The sequence below is a fragment of the Gambusia affinis genome, linkage group LG14, assembly GCF_019740435.1.
Source record: "Gambusia affinis linkage group LG14, SWU_Gaff_1.0, whole genome shotgun sequence".
In the NCBI taxonomy this organism is placed as follows: domain Eukaryota; kingdom Metazoa; phylum Chordata; class Actinopteri; order Cyprinodontiformes; family Poeciliidae; genus Gambusia; species Gambusia affinis.
This window is the reverse complement of record NC_057881.1, coordinates 22,788,851-22,803,090: the sequence shown is the minus strand read 5'-3', so window position 1 is coordinate 22,803,090 and position 14,240 is coordinate 22,788,851. Positions and strand designations below refer to the sequence as shown.

Genomic DNA, 14,240 nt, shown 5'->3' with positions numbered 1-14,240 from the left:
ATATATGTGTGTCTCAAATCAGTTTGAAGCGATCAATAAATGATAAAGAGTTGGGTCGTTTTTACTAACCGGGCCTAATAGAAAGAAATGCTTGAATTGTATTAAACTCATTGCTAAGGAATCAAGTGTTGCTGCTTTGTTAAAGCTCATCCAGAATGGTTTAGGTCATTATTAATATATGCTTTGAGTTTTAGGTTAAATAATATTTTTGTTAGGTTTAGTAAAGCTACCTTGTTAGGTTTAAGGAAGAGTTTAGTACGGTCCAAACTACAGCGTTAAAAACAAGAATCTAGCATGTTGCTTCGTCTTCTGCGCCGACATTTTCCCCCTGAGTTCAACCAACTCGTAGCTGGAGAGACGGACTAACCCTGGGAGGAGAGGAGCTCCAGCCATTTGTGAAACTGGTGTCAAAAGATTTTGTTTTGTGCAGCAAAAACTTTCTTTTGTGCCCCTTTTATTTTTTAAAGATATTGACAAACGTTCCCAGAGGTCACCAAAGGTCAATCAGCCAGTCCGTATTTACAAAACCAAACAAAACATCGTACTACATTTCTTTTTGTTTGTGCCATCGATAAGGTTTTGAACCCCAAACCCAACATGAACAAAATTGATCATATAAATTAACTGAGCTATTCTTGTTCTGTTTTGTACAGCATGAAATCTGATTGATTCTGTAAATGATTTTGTAAAGATTTATTAATATCTTTAAATTACTAGTGGCACAAAATAAAAAAAAATAAAAAACAGTTGACTGGCATGGTATTTTTTATTTTGTAAATGTGGGTGGACTGGTTGACCTTTGGTGACCCCTGGAAACAGCTATTAACGTCTTCAAAATGATAGCAACACAAAGGAAAACGTTTGACACCAATTTAATTTCAGTTGAAGCAGCTGGAGGGGGAGGGGGTCCAACTTCACTCAGGTGTCTTATCCACATGTTTGGACTAAAGTTTAGGGTTGCTAGAGAAAATTTGTTTCTTCCAAAGAAAAAAAGTTGTGGCTTAATGATTGCTCCAAATATTAGTTGACTTTGCCACAAACCTTTGAGAAGAAAACTTAAGATAAAAAGGGATTTCAGAAACACAGTGAGTCCACACATACATCCAAACCTACTTGTGCCATATTGAAGTTTAAAATTAAATCTGTGACTTATTAAAGATCCACTATTATGCAAAATTCACTTTTCCATGTTTCTGTGCTTCCATTTAGCTTCCTTGTGCTAACTAGCAACCCCTAGCCATGGCCAGGCCCTCACCTGGCAACCTAAGTGGAGCTCCTCCCACTTTGTTTCAAAATAAGCTAAATATGTTCTGCTATGGATACTGGAAAAGGAAAATGTTTTGCTGTCGGCATTTTCTCCCAATCACGGAGAATACAACTCAGTGATTCTTGAGAAGAGGGACAAAACAGGTCCTATGTCTAAAGCACAAATTTGAATAAAATATACACAAAATATAATTGTTTAAAATATCTGACTAAACTAACCTGGGCCATGTGAACACAACAATGTATGTTTTCCTGGTGTTTGCTGAATATTTTTTATTTTAAACACAGAAGCTGACATTGTGACTCTTTTAGTGATAGTGTTGACAAATCTCACTTAAATGTGCAGTTAATTCATTTTAATGTATTTTACATAAATGACATTACTTCACATGTATCAAGTATTTCTTTTTACTCACTAGTTTGTCACCACCTTCAGTTCTGTGTCAACTCTGTCAGATGGACTTTATGTTTTTTTCTTTTAAATAATATTTCTTTTGTTTCTTGAGAAGCATTTCTTTGTAAAACTGAGTAAAAATATCACTAATACAATCATTAAAAAATAATTTTATATTAATTCTTGTCAGATGGTGATGACAAAGTTCTAGGTCAGGTCCATTAAAAAATTGTATGCATAAGATTGAGGAATAATTAAAAAAAATTAGGAAAATTTAAACCCATTTTTCCCACTTCTTAAGAATCACTGAACTGTGTGCTCTCCGTCTTATTCAGTCTTATTTAATGGAAAATCTTATTCCCATTAAATAAGACTTCGTTTTATTTTTTGCTTGCAATGTCTCTGCAATACTGCCACAGAAAGTTGCAGTTTGCGCAAATCGGTTTAGAAAGGAGTCCTCTGAAAACAGAACCAAAAGACTTGGACTGAAGGAAGGTTCCGCTGCTACTGTTTGTCACAAATCTGCAGATAATGGCCATGTAAGTACATATTCATGTTTTATATTTTTTTGTGTTGTTGTTCAGCTGAACCTGATTTGTCATTTAGCATAAGCTAACTCTGCTAATCGCTAGTTCTCTGTCTGAGCTGTTATCTACAATGTCTGCGCATTTACTGTTAAAACTGAAATGATAGTCTACATTGAGAAGCTGCTGTGTTTGTCACTCGGACATTACTGACATTGTCAGATTTTTTTAAATAATTATTTTTAGTTTTTAATGTTGAAAGAGGTGCTTCTCTAACCTCACAAATATACATCTTCTTCTTCTGCTTCTGTGTTCGCTTTAGGATCGCAGATGTATGTTTGTACCACTGAGCTTCTGTTTGTAGCTATTTTCACGTATCTGAGGTGCATACTTGTCAGGTTTTGGATTGGAGAATACAGGGAATTTACGGTGGGAAAGGGAGGTAAATTACGGTCGTTTCCCGGCCAAAACGGGAGACATAGCAAGCATGCTGAGATGCTAACGTAAACGCTGAGCTCTGAAGGCGTGGCCAGCCGCTTATTTGCATAACGGTGACGTAGCCCTAAAACTTCTCCTTACTAACAGAGCTCAAAACAGACAGAACTGACTGAGTGAAATGTCAATATCTGAGAATAATTTTGTGTAGTAAATGTAACGAATATGTTTTGTTACATATGACCTATGCCATAGCTGGAAGAAAGCATAATAGTGGACCTTTAAGAATTTTGTGGACTGGAGATTTTCTCACTATAACTGATAGATTTGGGGAACATTTAAGACGTTGATAGAACTTATGTAGTAGTCAACATATTGCCACCTTCCTAAAATAATGGCCATTTTTTTTGCCTTTGCAAAAGTGCCCCCCCCCCCCTCCCCTCAGTTATTTTTTGGCAATAAAAAAGGGGTGATGTCTTGCAAAAAATCACTTTTGGCAAAAAATGACATAGGCCATTATTTTAGGAAGGTGACAATGTATGATACTGATAGATTCCCATTAAATAAGACTGAATGCTAAAATTGAGTCAAAAGGTGCTCCAGAAACACTTTTCCGACCAGGTTGTTGCATTTTTATTAGTTTTTCTTCTCTAAATGTGCAAAAAAGAAATGTCTCATTTATACCTGCCACTTTAATAGGGGTGTGTATACCTTTAAGAGCTGCTTCTACCTTATGTCAGTTCATTAAAAATATCTACAAGTTATGCTGTCACAGGATTATATTAACGGTGAGTAATGCTGAAACAGAGGCACCAAATTGAAAGAACAAGGCGATTAGGCAACCATAGCACCAAAAAAAGAAAAAAAAACCCCAGCTGACCGGTTTTAAATCCCAAGCAAAAAGAAGAAAGAGTAGAAAAAATAAATACCTCAGCATTGGCAAACATCTGCAGAAGCAAGAGAAATCAGATAAAAGGAAAGTTAGTCGAAGAAGTCCATCACCTTCACCAAAGTGTCAGCAGAAGCGCATGTGTTCATATTCATAGTGGTGAGTAATAATTATCATGCTGTCATTTAAAAACACCAAAGGCTACATCTACAATCCCCATGTTAGCCTGAAAGCTAGCAGAGCGAATCTGGACAGGTCGTTTCTGTCTATTAAGGCTGCAGTCATTTACATTTTATTACGTGTGACAGAATAAAATGGATTTATGGCCGTCCTGATTCATAATGCCGCAGACGGGATGAAATGTGAGAGCTACGTCAGTGTCTAGGAGGCAGACATCTTAATAGCTGTTCTTCATCCACAGAGAAATAAAAGATATCATTATTTAATCATAAATGTCATAAATGCTATATTGCTTTGTGTGTGTGTGTGTATGTGTGTGTGGGGGGGGGGGCACATTTGTGTGATTGTGTCATTTCAGGACGCAACTGAAATAAAAAATGAAATTCTCAAATGGTACATAATTGAAACTATATTTATGATGACATTTATCTTCATCTATGATCGAGATGATGGAGGGGAGAGAGGGATGGAACAGCAAATTATTGCGTTTTCAAGTTGTTCATCTGATTTGTGATCCTTTCGAGATGAAATATAATTCATCAGATCGGCATCCTGAGGGTTGTAATCTCAAGTTGGAATTTCCTGTTTGATAATAATTAAACACAACGACCCTCAAAGATGGAGGTTTTTAACAAACCTAGTCCTTTCAATGTAATGTCATAATATAGTAGATGTATTTGCTAGTGCTAAAGTATTTTTATTTGAATTGCTGTTTAATTGTATCCCAATAAACCAGGCATATACATCTAAACTTTACATGTTGCTATGGTGCTTGAAAGCACAACAAGGAGGGCGATTGGAATATTAGCTTGTGTTTCTAATCACTCTTAGCAAATCTTAGCTGTAAGATTTACAACAACTTGTAAATCTTATTGGTTTTCTGAATTGTAACTGGATTGGAATTGCAGTGCATACACTTATTAAACTGAAAAATAACATGAATGACAATGATTTTGGACTTGAACTGGATTTGAATTATGTGTTTTGGGTCAAAATAATGAAACATGAAATAACTTCATTAAACTTTAGAAACTAGAATTGGTTGTACAAGTTTTGGAATAATTTCTCCAGTCTATATAGCTAAATGTAAGGTTTAGTTACAGTATTGCCCATTCTATCAAAAAAAAAAAAATCCAGTTTGAGTAAGATCTACCGTTTTTAACTAAAAGTTGTCAAATATCTTGGATTCAAATTTTGACTTTGTGGTTGAATGAAAAGTGGCACAATGCTAGTAAGCTAACGCTAACATTTGGATAAAAGCTAAATTTGTTCTTGGCAGGTCAGCTTCAGTCCACTTTTCAAAAATAATGAGATGCAAAAGGTTTTCTTTACCCATATTGAAAGGGTGATCTTGTACACAAAGATACGTCTTTATTGTGTTCTGACTGTGTCCCAGAGTCGGGTTTGGACTTTACAACTAGCATTGTGTCACAGCTCTCTACACGATCACTTTCAACCTCTGCATCTTGTAGAACTGAGAATCTGTATCTCCACCTGTGCTGCCGGTGCTGCCTGTGTGAGTGTGGAGCTGAGCAGACCTGAGTCCTTGTTACTGTACCTCGGCTGCAGGAAGCTCATTGCAGCTCTCTCTCTGGGCTCTCTTTGGATCGCAGTGGATTAACATCCACTGGAGCTCAAACTGAAAACAACAAAAAAAACAAAGATGTTAATGTTACAGAATAGCCAAAGTTAGATGATAGGGTCATTTTGTAACGCTAAAGAAGGGTAATGAGATCATTCATAATGATGGTTATTTCTTTTCAGTTCAGAATCGGTAGTCTTTTGTTGAGGGGCTCCTGATTTCCCACTCATGCAGTTCTCTGCAGGGATTAAGTTATTTACCTCCATTTCTACCGTCTGGAACCCAGCTGAGCAGCTTTGCTGTGACAGCAGCACTTTAGAAATTATAGCACAGCTCAGCTTGCACATAAAGCTGAATGCATTTGTTCACAGAAAGAGCCGGTTTCCTGACAATGCTTGAGAGCGGAGCCAGGGCACTTGATTAGACACAGCGCGCATTGGTCTCCGTCTGGGGCTTACCACAACAGAGGCTTCGGGGTCAGCATCCAACCTGCCAATCAGCGTGTCTCCTTCTGTGTTGATGGGTCCTTTGCCCTTGATGGGTTTCTGATCCACAGGTTGGCAGTCCACGTACAGCGTGACCTGGTCGCGCTCGACGCCGATCATCACCTTGTGCCACTTGGTGTTGAAGAGCACAGACAGGCCGGGGAAGGTGACGGTTTGCAGGTTCCCGTCCGCGCCCATCAGGAAGTACTCCAGGGCCTGCTGGTCACCGTTTAGCCTGAGGCCAGCCTGCTTGTGGCCGTCTTCGTCCACTATTTGCCAGACGTTCCACACCTTGCTGACCGTGTTCTTGATCATGCGAAAGGTGGTCATGAAGGAGTACTCATCCGGGAAACCCCGAGGAAAGTTAAGCCTGCAGATCAAGGTGAAGAGATCAAGAGACAGTCGCTGGGTTTCCCGTAACCGTGTAATTGTACAATTTGACACTTTGAAAATAAATTTGGTTAATGGGAATAAGCCCATTTCAAATAAAACTTGTTTTTTGATCAGAAGTTTTGGCGCTAGAAAGATGGGGCTATTTTTTGACCGCATCAAAATTGATTTAGTTTGCAAAACTGCAATAGAAACACTTTTTTCGCATCACATCTGGTGATCAACAACCAGATGTTGCCTCTGTTGGAAACCACAAAGAACAAAATGACAGGAAGTAGTAGGAGGATGATGGCGCTGCATGATTTTTAATGGCTTTTCGAGGTAACACACATATTCACATGTGTTTTTAATTATGTTTCTTATTAAATGGGTACACTACAATTGCAAAATAGTTTGATATATTTACAAAGTTTTGCACACATTTGTAATGGAAATGCACCTGGAGACTTTTTTTAATGAATGTTATTCAAAGGTACCCGGTGGTGTCACAACTCACAGTCTTTAATGTCAGAGTAAATTCATGACCTCAAAATGAATACAACTCAGCAAAACTCCCAAGCACAAGACTTTGATCCAAATAACTTTGAGCCCTGTCATCTCTGCCTTTGAGATTCAAAGAAAAGTTAGCAAAAGAGTGTCAGTGTATAAATCAGTCACATCATGCAGACCTGGTTAACAGTCTGGAACTCTCTGTGTTTTTGACAAGCCAACCTCTCAGAAGGTGGTAAATTTATGAATGGCCACTGCAACCGAACTTCTGCTGAGTCGTAAATGAACGAGGCGAGGCAATAAAAGAAGGGGTTTCCTGTACCCTCATAAAATGAATGAAAACTTCTCTACCAAGTATTGCCTCAGGTCAGAAAGTCTGGAAGCATGCGGCGCTTCTTGTCCCGCAGTCAATGAGAGAAGGAGAACAGCCTAAGCTAAGGAGGCATTGCCTGTACCACTAGACTTTGCAGTGGAATAACAATGAGGTATTTGCATTCAGGGCACCGGGCCTGAGTGGCATTGGTGAGGGGTGCCAGTGACTTGCATAACAGTCTCTTAAGTAAAGCTGGCATACAGAAACTAACATTAGTCCAAACAGAGCGGCGCAGGCACTCTGGGAAACACCGAAGGCAACCTTGGTTATGTAACGTTGCTAAACCCTTCGGCGTATACTCGGTCCAGGAAGCAGGTCTATGTTCAGAAATCAGATAGTTGAAACTAAAAATGGAGCACAAAACCTCAAGCTAAGAATTTTGCATAAATGTGTAAAAGTATTGGTACCCCTTGAATTTTGCCTTTTTGCCACATTACAGCCCAAATTTCAATGTATGTTTTTGGGGTTTTACTGGATGAGGCTTTGGAAAGTACTGTATTGTTTCAAAGTAGAACAGAAAGTACTCTGATTTTTGAAAAGTGTGTCATAGCCTCTTGACATTTACACATTTAGGGTCAGAAGTTTTTACCAGTTTCTCTCTGCTACACAGTTCAAGTTCAGTCAGATTGGATGAAGACCATGCCGTTTTGCATGTTTACCAGATAGACCAGATTTTAATTTTGGTGTTTTCTGGGGCGTCTACCATCACAATATACTGTCAGTTTAGTTATAAAGGACTATATAAAACAACTTGTGACTGCACAAATGATCACAAAACCACAATAAAATAAGACTCAACAATAAAACACAACAGTACAATGACGGGTCATTGAATAGAAATGGATTTTAAGAAGCTCTAATATGAAAATGTAGGTTTTTCCATAAGTTAGAAGTAGCAAGAGTGAAGATATGATCACCTCTACTCGTAAGTCTGGTTCTTGGAAAAAACGTATTTATTTGGATCAAGAAAAGACATAGAGAAGAGCCTGAAGATAAGCCGGGACTAAACCTTTTAAAACTGTTAAAAGAATCAATTCAGTAATATACAAGCAGCCCTTATAACTGGCGTTATATTTTCAGGTTTCCGTGTTCCTGTTAAAAGTCGGACTTCAGTATTTTGAATAACTTTGGAGACGCTGTAGGGAACGTTGATCCATGGTTCATACAATGAATTGCAGTAATTTAAGAGTGTTGTAATAAAAGCGTGAATAATTTTTACAGTCTTTGTAACAGAAACAAGATTTTATCTGAAAAAAAAAAAAAAAAACTTGATTTCACAACTTAAACCAGGATTGTCAGTAAAGTTCTTTTGTCCAAATAGTATAACTTGTTCTATATAATTTAGGCTGGTTTTGTGGACCGCTAAGTACAAGGCCTCTCTGGGGGAAGAGTGGTCGTCTCGCAGTCCCAGCTTCCACCTGCCACATGGGGGCATACCCCTAGGCAAGGCACCGAACCCCAGATTGGCTTTCAATGGACAGTATAAATAAACAAGATGGTCATAAATTCAGACCACTTACCATTTACTAATAGTACTAATACTAATTCTGTTGTCAGAATCTTCCACCAGATCTCTGATGTTCCTCCAGATTTACCAAGGGCCTTGTTTCTCATCAGTTTTCTCTAACCCTAGTTTTCCTTACCTGACTAGTTGAGTGGGACAATCGTATCTTGATACGTTTGGAGTTGTCGTTCCATTTTCATTTGTTAGTATTTGTTCATTACCTAACCCGGCTTTAGTCTTCTTGCTAGCTTTCTCTCTGACTTATCTGCTCTGACATTGTTTGATTAGCAGCATTCTCTGAGAGTTTTTATTCAGAAATGAAATGATGTACAAGCAAATTGGCTGCCTTAAATTTCATTTAGGGGTATCAAATTAAGAGGGCTGAATAGGTACTCTGAAAGATGCTAGAATTTGACTGAAAGTGCACAATAGTGTAAAAACTTCAATGCTGAAAATGGTGAAAAGTTTGAAGGTCGTCTAACTTCATAGAGAGGAAATTGTAAATTTATTATTTTTTCTTTTAAATTGAGTACATATATATATATATATATATATATATATATATATATATATATATATATATATATATATATATATATATATATATAAATATATATATATATATATATATATATATATATGAAAATGACAAATCTTCTGAATAACAGCTTCTCCCTTCAACCTGGCCTCAGGACAGCAGAGCAGGCTCACTCACTTTGACTTAATTACAGCCTGCAGAGGAAACCAGACTTATTTCATTTTTTATTCTAAAACCTTCAGCAAGCGCCATAAGCTAATTTATCACCGCAAAGGCAAGCAAGGAGAACACACACACACACACACGCACACACGCACACGCACACACACACAACCATTCTACTCTGCTGTTCATGTGTGTGAGGAAGGCCAAGAAACGTCTGGGCATGTTTTTTGTTTTTTTGGCCCCCACCAATTACATGCTGCTCGGCACACTGTAACATCTGCGCCTGTAATAATGTTTCATGTCTTCCTCCAAAGCCTCCCGTACTGTACTTACATGGTCGGAATTTGAAAGTTGGCCTCCCTGTCGAGACGGTAGGCCACCTGGAGGGGCGTGGAGCCGTCCACCTTCCTCACACCTTTCAGGGGAATCACGTCCAGCTGGAACTGGGTGATCAGATCGAAACCTGTCGGGGGGAGAAGGGCGCCGGGGAGGGAAGGGCCATGTCAGGAATTTGAGATGTCTTTGCTGCCGGAGAGAGCGAAGATGCTATCTCCGCGTTTGCGTTATTTTTGGTGCAGATGGTGTGTAAGAAACGGCTTATGTTTACTGTTATATCCAGAAAGCGTGGCCATACTTAATGAAACCACCAAGCAATTGCGTACAGATGTTTTGGAAAAGTCATTACTGCTGCAGTGAGCGGTTGCAGGCTTGCTGAGCTGTTCACAAAGATTCTGTAAAACTCAAGTGGAAAGTTTAGATTCCCTTGAATGCAACCCAGCCATTCATTGTTCAGTGATTAAATTATCAGCTTTTTCTTTGCCTACTGTATTCCTTCTTGTTTTTTCTTATTTTCTTACCTGGAAGGTCATCTTGTCCGTTTCTTATCGGTGGGCAGACGGTGTCGCCGTCCAGTCGGCTCAGGTCTAATTCTGACGGCACAAGCAGGAAGACAGTGAGGACATTGGTCTTGTTCAGAAATGAGTTTGACAAATATCACATTTGATTCCAGGAGACAGCTAAATGAAAGGCAAAGTCTTTCATGTCAAAGGGGATTCCCATCAAAATGCACTGGTTTGCAATTTTAATGCAAGGCGCTGTTACAAAACTTTAAAGATACATATATAAATATATATATATATATATATATATATATATATATATATATATATATATATATATATATAAATATATATATATATATATATATATATATATATATATTTTTTTTTTTTTTTTTTTTTTTTGGGGGGTGTTTTTCACTAACAAATCTGAAAAATTTCACAAAAGCATACTAAATAAACCCCCCCTGTCTGATTCTGCTTTAGTGGATGTACAAGTTGAACAAGAAGCAAGCAGGTATTAGCAAACAGAAGCCACTTTTTCAATATTTCAGTGGACATACTGAAGTATTTCGGCTCCTTTTGAGTTGCAACGGCTTCAAATTTACATGTGAGACCAAAGCTTGAGTCCAGTCATTCCCAAGCTGTGGGTAAAGCTATAGAAGCAAACAAGATCACAAGAATCATCTTAAGAACTTGAATCTTTTTCTATTCCTGTTTGGCTTTTTCATCTGGTTGGGTTTCCATGCCTTTTCTCCACTTATAAATCGAGAAAATGTATACTCTGTGTCTCTTATGTACTATCACAGTTTGTTGCTTGTATTCTGTCGTCAAACTATTTTAACTACTGATCAGTGGGATTTCTTCCTTACCTGTCTTCTCTGGAGTTGAGTGAAATGATGATGATGATGGCAGATGCTATAATGGTGAAGCTAACTGTTGAGACTGAGTTTATTATGTCTGCCTAGCATTGACTTTAGAAGAAAAGCAAGAATCATTAAAACCTTCCTGATTGAATATGCTCCCATGCTTATAATCAGCAGTTTTTTATTGATGTTATAATTGTTGCTATTGTATATGCATATTTTGTTTGTTGCCATGGTTTCTTGGTTTTGTTTTTTTCCTCTTTCTGTATAGGAGCAGATTTTTTGGATGTTGACTCCATCCTGTCTCTCCTCTAGTTCTATCTCTGTCTTTCTCTTTAAACCTCTTCCTGTGGTTCTCCTTTTCTTTTCTCAGTTCTTTTCCCTCTTAGTGTCAATTACAAATTGAGTGAACCCAAAGCATGTTCTAATATCGTTTCACATAGATCAAGTTGAGCATCACACTCTGCTTGTGAAACTAAATCTGTTGGGCCTCACATTGAGTTCAATAATTCTAAGTGCGACACTGTCAACAAGAAAACTTAATAATAATACAAATAATAATGATGATAATAATAATTAGCTCTATAAACAGCTTCCAGCCCCCCCTGGACTGGAAGCTGTTTGTTGTTTTTACCAACTCTCAGTTATTCCTATGTCAATTTGATACAGTAAGGGCTTCTTGGATGTAGGTAATGTTAGCTAAATGATGACTAGCTTATATCAATGCAGCACCTTAAGCTTGTTAACAAGCCCCCCTGTTAAACTCATCCGGAACTGGGGTTGCCTCAAACGGCCCTCGCAGCTCAGTGCCGCTACAGCCTTACGGCGACCGTGTGACGCTCTTGCTCAGTTCTTGCATCCGTCCACTAGGCAATACACATCAATGTGTTCTGCTGTGCTCCCTGATGATGCACAGATTGGCTCCTTGTTTTTTTGAATGAAGGCCTGTTGTAAGGTAAGAGGGGCGGATAGGGGGGGCACGGGTATAACCCAAGGACGGGAGCACCCTGAGGGGCTCATCAAGTCAGCATACTGAGTCAGCTCGTTAACAACTATCAGCATGAAAACAACACATCTGGAAGCCCTTCCTACGTCCCACACAAACTGCTGAGAAACGAGATAAACCGGTGAAGCGGTATTTATAATCCCACATTTACCACCGCAAAACACTTAAAACTGACTGAGCATGTTAGCCTCAAGTTGTTAAAAGTTACTGCCTGCTGCGACATTACGCGCAGAGAACCAGTCATTAGCGCAATGAGGTGGAGATGAACCATGGCTGGGACTGCACATGCGTCTGTGTGCGCATGTATGTGCGCGTGCGCCGGGATAATGAGGCGAATTCTGCAATGCATTGCCGTGCGTGGCGCTCTAGGCGCGTCCATGTTGGATTTGTCAAGCCTCGAAACGAGAGCAGAGAAAGGGAATGCTGTGATTATCAGAGAGGAAGATTAATCTGATTTAATGCTGTGACACAGAGCAGCACACTGTCTGCTATTTCTGGCCCTTGCGTCCTCTAATAATGAGATAGACCTAGCAGTGCTGCTCTGCGCGGATGCTGGTTTTACCTTTCCCTGTTGGGTTTTTGCTGAACAGGCTCACAGAAACTCTGGAGTTTGCGTGATGTGCACTTCAGGGGGATTTTCAGAGAAGGAGGCTGTACTCACGTCCAAGAGCTGGTGCAGCGAGCTGGGAAAGAAGAGCCACACACAGGAGGGAGTGTGTCGACACTGATGGATGGCATTGTTGCTTTCTGTTGAGGAACGGTAGTGAAAATCAGTATTCGGTCATGTGTCTCACTCTGTTTGACATTTTCCCTTTTATCTGAATCGATAAAACGCTGCAGGAATGTCACGCAGCACTTAGCCAGTGACCTTGGTACTCAGTCTTGGCACGTAAAAGGAAGGATTCCTACCATTGCTTAAACTGTGCTGCCTTTGACTCCAGGAAATGGAAAGAAATCAAACAAATGTTATTGAAACATTAAATGTCACATGACGATATCATTTTTAAAAATCGGTTAACTAAGCGTTATGAAAATGAGCCTAGCTAAAAATTTGGACAAGAAAGAAAGAGCAAACTGCATTTTTAACAGGTTAGTTACAAAAATGAAAGGCATGCCAGGTATAATTTGAACTGAAATAAACTTGGATGTATCGATCACCTGTTTCTGTAGTTGTGTTTTCCTTTCACTCTCTTTCTTTCTTTAACCTAACAACATTACCTTAACTTAAGCTAGCAAGGATTCTAGCTTTCTTTAAGCCAGCGTCATTACTTTAATCATCCTTGCTAGCTTAAAGAAAGACGGAATGTAAACAAACTAACAATGAAAGAATCAACAAGATTATTGCTCCTAAAAAGTAAGCTAGCATTAGCTGCTAGAGATGTTTGTGTTGTACAACTGAAACTCAAAATGGAGACAACACAAATTTCAGCGGTAGTTAGTTATAGTACAGTAACACAGTTTCAAGCATTACACCACTTATTAGATAAAAAAAAAATGTTGCTCTAATAGGTTGTCTGAGTTTTCCACAGGAAAATACATTATATTTAGACCACCAGGCATCTCATGTTGATGTTTTGAGTATTTAGAAAGCAGAACAGTTAGAACTCTTACTTTTTGAAGAAAAAGTACAAAAATATGGAACAGACATGGAAATGACACTCTCCTGTGTCAGGGCCAGTATATTAAGGGAAACATGGCCACATAACGGCCTCAAAACGCCCGCATGACTATCTTGTCTTCCTCAAGATAGTGAGGAAAACTGTTAGAGTAGCAGTACTTCAGAAAACCACAAGGATTTATATGGCATTTTGATGGGGAGCAAGGAAGATGCCACAAATACTGTTGTGAACACACAAAAGAGGGACAGCCATTACAGTTATAGCAACCAAATTTGGTGTGTTCTGAGTCATTTCTTGACTTTTCAAGAAAGTCAAAAACTTCTTCATGATCTGTCTTGCGGCAGATCAACACAGGACCTGTCCAGCGAGTTTTATTTATTCATTATTTATTTTTATTTATGTCCTTTATTTAACCAGGTAAACCCCATTGAGATGGGGTTGCATCTCAATGGGGCTGTGTATTGCAGAAGTCTGCAATACACAGCAACCTGGTTACAAAATAAAAATGGAGGATGCTGTGGTTCTGGCTTATTTTGCTTGGCTGGCTACATCATGCACTCAAACAGCAAAGCATTTTAGCCTGTACATTGGCCAACTGTTAAGGACTTTGACCATCTTGCTTGGCGGCTCAAAGTAACAGCGGCAAGTCAATTTCAGATTTCCATCACGCCTCGGTCCTTTCATGCTTTGCTAAAG

General features: G+C 38.9%; 2 protein-coding genes across 2 annotated transcripts in view; one reads left to right on the top strand and one right to left on the bottom strand.

The window, feature by feature from the left end:
• Positions 1–14,240, bottom strand: part of LOC122844094 (collagen alpha-1(IX) chain-like) — a 34,807-nt gene that overhangs the window by 15,303 nt on the left and 5,264 nt on the right. The window contains exons 3-8 of the mRNA XM_044139287.1: positions 12,587–12,672; positions 10,072–10,143; positions 9,548–9,677; positions 5,729–6,125; positions 5,247–5,327; positions 3,549–3,566 (exon numbers count right to left, since the gene is read on the bottom strand). Coding sequence (XP_043995222.1) covers positions 3,549–3,566; positions 5,247–5,327; positions 5,729–6,125; positions 9,548–9,677; positions 10,072–10,143; positions 12,587–12,672 — 784 coding nt within the window. The remainder of the gene's footprint in view (positions 1–3,548; positions 3,567–5,246; positions 5,328–5,728; positions 6,126–9,547; positions 9,678–10,071; positions 10,144–12,586; positions 12,673–14,240) is intronic.
• Positions 2,070–14,240, top strand: part of fam135b (family with sequence similarity 135 member B) — a 72,091-nt gene continuing 59,920 nt past the window's right edge. The window contains exon 1 of the mRNA XM_044137979.1: positions 2,070–2,199. The gene's annotated coding sequence lies outside the window, so the exon portion shown is untranslated. The remainder of the gene's footprint in view (positions 2,200–14,240) is intronic.